The sequence below is a fragment of the Primulina tabacum genome, chromosome 17 (genome assembly GCF_025594145.1).
Source record: "Primulina tabacum isolate GXHZ01 chromosome 17, ASM2559414v2, whole genome shotgun sequence".
Lineage (NCBI taxonomy): Eukaryota > Viridiplantae > Streptophyta > Magnoliopsida > Lamiales > Gesneriaceae > Primulina > Primulina tabacum.
Genome location: NC_134566.1, coordinates 2,578,894 through 2,589,556, shown reverse-complemented (window position 1 = coordinate 2,589,556; position 10,663 = coordinate 2,578,894). Strand labels below are relative to the sequence as shown.

General features: G+C 36.6%; 1 protein-coding gene across 1 annotated transcript; it reads left to right on the top strand.

Annotated features, from left to right (window-relative positions):
* The first annotated feature begins 7,656 nt into the window (after positions 1–7,656).
* LOC142530420 (uncharacterized) lies at positions 7,657–10,395 on the top strand. Its single transcript, XM_075636255.1, has 6 exons — positions 7,657–8,200; positions 8,282–8,356; positions 8,717–9,132; positions 9,535–9,897; positions 10,103–10,337; positions 10,391–10,395. Exons 1-6 carry the CDS (start codon positions 7,657–7,659, stop codon positions 10,393–10,395), a joined length of 1,638 nt encoding a protein of 545 aa, XP_075492370.1.
* Positions 10,396–10,663: the final 268 nt, after the last annotated feature.

Sequence of the window (10,663 nt, the reverse complement as noted above, 5' to 3'; positions counted from 1 at the left end):
AAGACTCACCACATGTGATCGTTGCAGGTTGAATGTGTTCCTTGAAATTTGTGTCTCGACTTTTCCGACAGCCATTCTGAACATTTTGTCTTTAAGCTTTGCTGCATCGTCCATTATTGTACTATTGATATTACATATGCTTTTGTACCTTTGTGCACAGGTGGATCCAATTGAATAAGCTTGTCGAGTTCTGCAATTGATTGACTCTAACTGATGCTCTGAACTGGTCGTTTAAACTGATCTTCAGTTGGGCTGGTGAAATCAGTTTACTCGTTAGTTGAACTGATTCTCCCTTTTAGTTGAACTGGTCAGCTGGACTTTTCATCAGATGAACTCTTCATTAGCTGGCTGGGCTTCTGAAGGTCTTTTGCTGAACCACCTATCAGTTGGAAAATCAGTTGAACTGGGTTACAATTCATCAGTTGAACTGGTTCAATTCGAGTAATCAGTTGATACTTTCAGTTTGCATTCTTCGATAGCTTTAGTTTTGGGTCGATAACCGATCAGTTCGAGTTCTGATCAGTTTCAGTTTCTGCGCACTTAGGCAAAATCATTAAAAACAAAATAACAAGTTTTGTTAACATCAAAATTAAGATTGCGGAAAATAAAATGTTCAAACATATATATATCGCCAAAAGTATTTTAAGAAAAGAAAGTAAAAAAATTCTAATATATTTTAAATAAAAACGAGTAGTGGACGTTTCAGAACTGGTTCTGAGATCTTGTGTGTCAATATCGATTAGTTAACTAATTAATAGTAGTTGTGTGGAAACAAATTGAAGGATAGATTGAATATTTTGACTAAGATATCGCGATAACGGAATGAATACAATGAAGGACACAAAGAGTTTCATGGATGGTCAGAGACTTCACTGCTCCTACGTCGTTCCTTCTATCTCAAAGATAGGAATTTACTAAAAGACTTTGATTGATTACAAAGAATTGTAATAATCCACTTCAGTTGGACTTAAACAATGTCAAACTGAAATTCTTAGTTCTCTTCTTATCATTTATCAATTGTTAACTGAATATCTTAATAAGTAGCCTGAATTGTACGGATAAATCAATGAGATAAGAGCTAAATTTTGCGATTTGTAAACTGAATAAACTCGAAAATGAATCGCAACTGACTGATTTTTTCTTGACGTAGTTGTTCGTGGATTGTTCGTTAACCTTTCTTCAACTAAACTCATCAGCTATGAATAGTATTCGATTCCAACAGTCACATTGAATGTATTTAATTATTAATATATGTTGAATCGTATTTTAGTCCATGTAGATGACTGAGGTACGATGTATCAGACTGTTCTGCTTTGGTATGAACTGTCAGTTTCTCTGCTGAGATTCAAATTGCAAGTAATGACGTGGCTAACTGATAATGAGTCAAAATAGTCAACTGATCAGTTTGGCTGGACTACATCAGTTCTAACTTATATCTTTTATGTTTGAACGTTTATGTTCAGTTCCCAATTAAGCTATATCAGTTCTGCGCATCACTTATATAGTTCTTTAGATATGGTATCAGTTTGTCAATCTTCGATTCATCTATTTGAGACTTTAATAAATCCTTTGAGAACTTTAGTTGGTTTACTTCAATTCTACTAGTTCCATTAATCTTCTAATTTTCCTTCAATTCAGTGACGCTTTACAAGTTAAGTTATCGGGTCAATTCAGGTCTTCTGATTGGTTACGGGTCAGTTTGTCAAACTCTGAAACAAATAAATCCCAACAAGGAAGTTTTAATTAACAATTTCAAAATTCATATTAATTAAATTACATGTTCAAAAATTACCAAACTTTCCAGAAATTCCTAAAAATAATGCACAAATGATCGGCAATCAAAATCTCGACCATCAGAGAGGCGCGTGAATTTCACGTGCCGCTGTGCTGGCGCGTGGAGTAGCTCTGACAACCAGGCATGGCTGGAATTTTTAAAGTTGTTTGGTCTTGGTCTGATCTACATATTTTATGTTCTACGCTTTTTCAAATTCAAACTGGTTCAACAGCAGATTTTGAAAAACTATAATGGTTGTCAAGCTTGTTTTGGACGACATAAAATAGTATTTCCATGAGTGTTTTTCAAGGTTTCAATCAATTTTCAAAATTTTGGTTGATGATCTTGATATTCCTTCCTCTCCAAAGTGTTTTTGCTTAGAAAATGAGTGTTGTATAATTTTTTCGGAATTTTTTGAGATGGTTTGCTATTTTTCAATATTTACTCTATATTTTTCACTATTTTTGCTCACTAATCAACTTTCTTGAAACTTTTCTCTCAATCCACGAATTTCAAAGGATTTTGTGTGAAAAAATACAACACAAGATGTCCTTTGAACAATCTTCTCTTGGAAAACAACCATTCAAAAGGCTCAAACAGTCAAATGAACCAATCAAGGGAGCCACTTCCACTCCAACTTCGAACTCTCCAAACTTAAGGTCTTGTCCTTCTTGCAGCTTCTGACACAGTGAAGAATGCCGAAAACACTCTGGAGCTTGTTCAATTGTAGAAAGATGGGACATCGGATTGCTAATTGTTCTGAAGCATTTAAATGACAGGATCCAACATCGATGCTACAACCAACAAGACAAAGGAGAGCAAACCAAATGCTCGGATCTACGCTTTGACGTAAAAAGAGGAAGTTAACAAAGAATTCAGATACCAAAACGCCATCGATTAGATTAAGCTCACATTAATCTTCTATAATAAGGACACCTACTTCCATTTTTCTTTCCATTCCATGAATTTTGTTTCGAAATATATTAGATCCTTGTAATATTAATCAATTTTGAATTTTTTTAAAGCCATATATCATTAAACATTGAATTGAATTCTGATGTCAGGGCTCGTGCTCTTAATTAATATTTAATTACCAAACAACAAGGATTAAATGATGTAAACAGCGAAAACGAGTTTAAAACGTTCATTTGGGCCTACAGAAATTTCAGCATAACCTCCCCGTAAGTAGGACATCCCAAAAATTTCAAAACACAACAACAACTATATACGCTCGAAAATAACAACAAGTTCACAATCAACCAAACAAACATCTTACAGCCGCATTGGCCAGGACTAGACACAACATACCACAAATAAAATCCAAATAACATAAAAACATAACCATACAACTACACAGGGCATCTCCCTGGCAAATGTATCAAACCAGCATAATACATAGATATCTGAGAACTCTGACACAAACCAACTGACTACTGGTACCACTCGCTGACGCTCCACCAGATTCGTCAAAACCCTTGGAATGACCTGCTATGGCATCAAAACGACCACAACATCAAAAGAAAACAGGGGTCGGACCCCAGTACGACAAACCAGTAAAATCACGACGTATATAAAAGACATGTAGTAATACCAAGTAAATGCAATGTTATGCGATGCATGAATGGTAACAATGGAATAACGGATACCAAATGGAGTCCAAACGAATAGCATCATCAACAGTAACAGTGGCCACCTGTGCCAGGAATGCAGCAACAAATCGCTGCTCGTCCATGCACGTAGCATCGGGAATGCGAGTAGCTAAGTCGCTCGTCCCTATCTGTCATCTGGGAATGTGGCTAATCCTAACCCACTCTTCCCTCTGATGACTCAATAAATCTCACAGAATCAACATAAATAGCCGTCAAAGGAGTCAAGGCTCAATATGTTATGCCAATATAATTTATGCATGAATGCATCAGAATAAACATTCAAAGCACATAATAGCAACAACATTCACCGAATATTCTTACATGCCAATATAAGCGTCATAATAATATAGGTTTGAGCGTACCTCAACTACGATACCACAGTAAATCTTAAGGAATATCGGATGAATTCGTCCAACGATATAACCTACAATATAAATTCGTTATACACTTCAACATAACGCATCCCAACTGACTAAAACAATTTATATCGGCTCGGTTAACATTAGAATTCCGTGCAGCTTATTAAACCCATACAAATTCTGAAATTCCGAGCTTAATACCTCAATACTCGAGGCTAGAATGCACAACGGTAATTTCGCAAAGGTGGCTCGCCGGAACAAGTCGCCGGAAATACTGTTCACACAGGAAACCTAGCTGGAAATTAGGGGAAAATCTCAATTCTTCACTTTTATAAACTAATACACCAAGAACAACCAAAATTCGAAGCCAAAAGCTTACCTAAACCGAATCAAAGCTCACGCACCGTGCTGGAAAACAGGACCGATCGAGCTTGCAACCTTCCGATACAAGGCAAGAAAGAAGCTAATAGAATGGAGGAACAAAAATGATAACCTACTGCACAAAATTTCTGGCAGCTGGGACGCTGCACGATTGAAGCCGAAAGAAGAGAACGACGGGCAAGGCTGGGGGAAGAGCTTCTGGATTGAGCGATCTGATTCTTCTATCAAATGGATTGGATTATTTAAATAAAATGGGAAATGGGCCGGGCTTACTTATTGGGCCTCACATCTGAACCTATAAATCATATTGTATCCATAATCAAGCTAACACAAATTTCGAGGATGAATCTTCTCATGAAGAGGGAGGGAAGTGAAGACCAAGAATTTGAAACAAGAGCCAAGCCTAGACCAATGATAGATACACAATTTTGAAATGATGTAAGCATCAATAAATCTTTGACCAATATTAAAACTCACATTATTGACCAAGTTGTAACAGCCATATACATACATACATACACAATTTCAAGCCATTTTCCTTCCTAAAACTTAAAAATTCGAACTACACTCAAGCAACAAAATTTAACAGCCATTATATATGCATTTACCGCCATTTTAACTGCCATTTTAATTGCCATTTTGACCTATTATGAACCAGCCATGTAACTGCCACTTTAGGGAGATAAAGTGACATTGAAAAGAGAAGTAACAGCCTTAAACCTGATGGCCTTTTAGTTGGCCATGAACCCTATAAATACCCCCATCTAGCACAAAGAAAACACACCATATAGGCCACTTTCCAGAACTCTTCAACGTCTCTATAGAGCACTGAATCCAATCTCTACCGTTCCGAATATATTATCTTATGTTTTGAATAACAAACCAAAATCCAACAGTTCATTTTGTATCTAGCCTCCACATGAAAACTGATCATATTTTAGATGAAAATATCATCCCTATTGTTTCTCCTTCATAAATTGATCCAAACGACATCAAAACTCGATCTTCAATGTTAAAAATTAGTTCACTTACTTGTACAACTGTTATCTAAATTTAAGCTCGATCCAATGATTCAATTAGACATAATTGTCTCTGAAAAGTGACTCAATTTCTGGTGATGAAATTCCAGCTTGTTCCTTCGAATTTTTGGAGCATAATTTTGTAAGTGGGCTTTCTGTTTTAACTCGAGCTATATGTTATAAGACTGACCAACATATATATATTATATGCGTTTAAAATATGATTCTGAAATCTATATTTTCGAAGTATTTTAACTTTATAAACTAATGATATCAATATATATTTTGAACATTCCTGATTTCTGGCCTAACCCCTTACATAAGAGAACATATAAGAGACTGATATCAGTTAGCCATGTGTAACGTACCGTACTTTTAACTATTTTAAAATTTGCGGAAAAATAAAATTTTTCTTAAATACAAAATAAACTTTCAAATTTGCATTAAAATAAATTGCTAGTCTAAAAACATTTGCAATAAAAACAACCAAAACCAAGTTTGCCAAAAGTAATAATCGTTTAAACATCAAAAACCACTTCATGAAAATCAGAGTATTTGAAACATTGCATAATTTCTTAAAAATATGGGCGGTCATTGGGTTTAGCCTCCTGCTCAGTCCAAGCCAGCTCATTGGTCCCCACCCCTCGTCTCCTCTCAAAGTCATCCTCACCGACATCGATCAATTCTAGAGAGTCTAAAGACTCAACATGTATAAACTGGATATAACAAGTAATACGTAATAAAACCACATGCATCTTTAAAATAGAGCGTACATACTTGAAACTTGAACATAATAGAATAAACATACTTGAAATTTGAACGTAGTAGCATAAACATAGACATGCCATCATCATAAAACTTTTCTTAAACATACTTGCATCATACATACTTGAGCATATATAACATCATTTTGCATAGAGATATGTTTCAAAGAAGGTGACCCATACATAAATGTGTCTTATTAGACTAAACCTGAAACAACCCCTTCTCATGTCATTTGAATTAAAAAGGAAAAACATACGCGGAAGCATTTGAAATTACACGGGAAAGAAATAATAAACCATTTACATCATAAGCATAAAAAAAACATGTTCCAAATTTAATCTACATAAAGTTTCATTTTTGAATCTTCCAAAAGAAAACCAAAAACCAATATAATTTTTACCCCATTAATTTTAACAAAATACATGATATTTTCAAACCTAACATGTTCACTAAACACAAACCAATAGTGACACGAACAAACAAAATCTTTCCCATTTCTTTTTATATGAATTCTCCTGCCTCGAACAATCCAGTTCAATCCTTCTTATCACCTGCATCACATGACATTAACTGGAATGAGATAAAACTCAGTAAGCAGAAAGCTATACATAACAAGTACATATACATTGGCTTGGCTTTAAACATGGATATAGCAATGTCAATAAACAATGAATCAATGGCAATGAACAATGATTAATACCATCTTCAATGAACAATAGGTAGCAAAGCAATATAGATGGTATTTCATGGCATGAATTAAAGAAAAGGAAATGATAGTTCTGTGACATGTGACCTGTGACATGTGGATAGTATCTCTTTGATATATAAATATATCAAAACTATGAGAGATACTCATAATCATGTGATTGGCCAATGACATGCATGAATTACTATCATTCCTTGGCTTTAATCATAGGAAACTTCATTGGGACATTTTAACAAACACTTGGTAAGCAACAATAGAGTACTAGCTCCTTATCAATGAATTCAATGATATTTTTGGCTCAATGAACAAATAACAGTACATACATCCATAATCTAACAATGGAAGGAGCTAGATATCAATAAACATGGCTTATATACATATATATCATGTGAGCATTAGACGGAAAAGCTTCTACTTACAACCCAACAATCAATTTGGTTGCTAAGGTGACCTTGAATGAATTCCTACAACACAATACATAATAACAACCAACAATCATCACCCATAACCATAGAAATCAATAAATTCAACTTAAACCTTCATTACTTCAAACCCTTCTAAGCTCAAAAGATAGAACCCTTACCTTGAAGCTTAGAAACTTCGTAGGAGAAGTTAAGAAATTCACTAAAATCCTTCATCTTGAAGTGGAGAAATGTTGGAGAGAAAATTTGAGGGAGAAGAGAAGTTTGAACCGTTGGACACTAATGGAGGAAGGAAGAATAGAGTAGAAGCATCTAGAAAAGGCATATATAAGCCTTTCCATACCTCAAAACACGTTTTTACACTTGCTGGGCGCTCGGGCGGTCACATAATACCGCCCTAGAGCGGACCTTACTGCCCAAAATCCAAAAATCCAGAATGAGTGGCGCTCGGGCAGTCATTTCTTACCGCTCGGGCGCCGCTCTGCGCACAGCCCCATCAAAGATCGCTTCCGAAACGCCTCTTCCCTTCATAATTAGGAAAAGTGGTAAACAAGAAAGTTGTAGCTCTATGTCTTGGCTTGATGTTGGTCAAAGCTGCTCGTATTTGGTGGGAAGCCACCAAGGTGACAGTTAATGTTCAAGAATTAAAATGGAATGAGTTTAAAGATTTATTCTACGCCAAATATTTCTCAAGCGAAGTCAAGGCCAAGAAGATGAAAGAATTTCTTGAATTAAGGCAAGATGCTATGTCCGTTATGCAGTATACGTTGAAGTTTGAAGAAGGATGTGTATTTTTCCCTTTTATTGCTGAAAACGATAAGGATAAAGGAGACCATTTCCTTCGGGGTTTGAAGCCAGAGATTCGAAGAGATGTTCATATGTCCAAAGTGGTGAAATATCAAGACATAGTTGAGCGAGCTTTGCTTGCTGAGCATGACGAGCAAGAGATAGAGAAAGAGAGACAGTTGAGGAGGCAAGCTTTTCAAGTTAGAGGACAAGGTGCAAGTGCAAATATTCGTGGTGGTCACAAAGGTAAGGGTAAGATGGAGCAGTGCTCTAAACCTCATGTGCCTTCTTCTGATACTGAGCGACCAGTTTGTCCTAAGTGTGGAAAGCCACACAAGGGTGAGTGTTTGGTGGGTAGTGGATGATGTTTTAGATACAAGGAGATGGGGCACACGGCATTGAAATGTCCTCTCTCATCAGGAAAAGGAAAAGTTCAAGGCAGAATTTTTGCTATGACGAAGGAAAGTGTTAATCTTGATTCTTCTGTGATATCAGGTAATATTTTAATCTACGGCAAAGAAGCAATTACATTGATTAACACTTGTGCAACCCATTCTTTTATGTCTGAAGTGTTTATGCATTCTATATCTGTTGAACCTACTGTTTTGCCATTACACTTCAATATTGTGTTGCCCTCTGGGGATGAAATTTTTCCCACTAATATTATCAAGGCATGTCCTGTACAAGTGGGTAATATATTACTGTTTGCTGATCTTATTGTTATTCCGATGGTTGCATTTGATGTTATTTTGGGGATGGATTGGTTATCTGCTTATCGTGCGGTAATTGATTGCGTGGGCAAATCGGTGAAGTTTTTAGCTGATGACCATGATAGTGATGTGTTTGTTGGTCTAGGCTTTTCGATGGGTATTCCTATTATTTCATGCCTTCAAGCTAATAAGTTGTTGCACAAAGGTTGTACGGGTTTTCTAGCTTCAGTGGTTGATGTGCGAAAGAAAAGTAATTTGCAATTACAGGATATTGATGTGGTTCAGGATTATCCTGAAGTTTTTGCTGATGATGTGCCTGGATTACCACCTGATCGAGAGGTGGAGTTTGTTATTGATTTAATTCCAGGTACATCTCCAATTTCCAAGGCTCCATACAGAATGGCTCCTACTGAAATGAAAGAATTGAAGACTCAATTGCAGGAGCTATTAGATAAAGGTTTTATCCGACCTAGTTCCTCACTGTGGGGAGCTCCAGTTTTGTTCGTAAAGAAGAAGGATGGATCATTGCGATTATGTATTGACTACCGAGAACTCAATAAGGTAACAATGAAGAACAAATATCATTTGCCACGTATTGATGATCTCTTTGATCAATTGCAAGGAGCAGCAATATTTTCAAAGATTGACCTTCGGTCCGGTTATCATCAACTGAAGGTGAAAAAGGAGGACATACCAAAGACTGCGTTTAGAACGAGGTATGGCCATTATGAGTTTTTGGTGATGTCGTTTGGGCTAACCAATGCTCCTTCAGTTTTTATGGATTTGATGAATCGTGTCTTTAGGCCGTATTTGGACACTTTTGTCATTGTTTTTATTGATGCCATCTTGATATACTCAAAGACACGAGAACTTCATCATGAGCATTTGAGGATTGTGTTGCAGCTATTGAGGGATAAGCAATTGTATGCCAAGTTAAAGAAATGTGAGTTCTGGTTGGAGCAGGTGGCATTTTTGGGTCATATTGTGTCAAAAGAAGGAATTTCGGTAGATCCTTCTAAGATTGAATCTATCAAGAAATGGTCCATTCCAAAGACAGTTTTAGAAGTACGGAGTTTTCTTGGGTTGGCAGGGTATTACCGACGGTTCATAGCCGACTTTTCAAAGATAGCTTTGCCATTGACAAGTTTGACACGGAAATCTATCAAGTTCGAATGGACCATTGAGTGCCAACAAGCGTTTCAAACATTGAAAGATAAGTTGACTTCTGCCCCTGTATTAGTACTTCCTTGTGGTACTGAAGATTTTGTTGTGTATACAGATGCTTCCAAGCATGGATTAGGTGCCATATTGATGCAGCGTGGGAAAGTGATAGCATATGCTTCTCGTCAGTTGAAGGACCACGAAAAGAACTATCCCACACATGATTTCGAGTTCTTTATTAGGTTTTATGATTTCTAAACCTTTGTTGACTGATTTGCAAAGAAATGAGATAACTTTGGTATCTCCAGGTACAGTGGCACGATTGTCTGCATTGGTTCTCCACTCAACCTTATTTGATCGAATTTTGAAGGAACAACAGCTAGATGTTCAGTTATTAGAGTTGAAGAGGAAAAGTGATCTGACAGGAGTTTCTGAGTTTGGGTCGAATCGTGATGGGTTATTTACATTTCGAGTTAAAATATGTGTTCCTATAGGTGATGACATTCGAAAAGATGTACTTCTTGAAGCTCATACATCGCCATATTCTGTACATCCCGATAGTACCAAGATGTACCAAGATCTTCGACGTCTTTACTGGTGGCCAGGTATGAAGAAGGATATCATGTTATTTGTTTCTGAATGTTTAACCTGTCAACAGGTTAAGATTGAGCACCAAAGACCGGCGGGATTGTTGCAATCCTTGCCAATACCGCAATGGAAGTGGGAGCACATAACTTGGATTTTGTTGTTGGGTTACCAAGGACGCAGAAAGGCTTCAATTCTATTTGGGTGATCGTGGATCGATTGACCAAGTCATCTCATTTTCTTCATGTAAAGATGACGTATTCTATGAATCAGTATGCCGAGGCTTATATTCAGGAGATTGTGAGACTTCATGGGATACCGGTATCGATAGTTTCTGATCGTGATC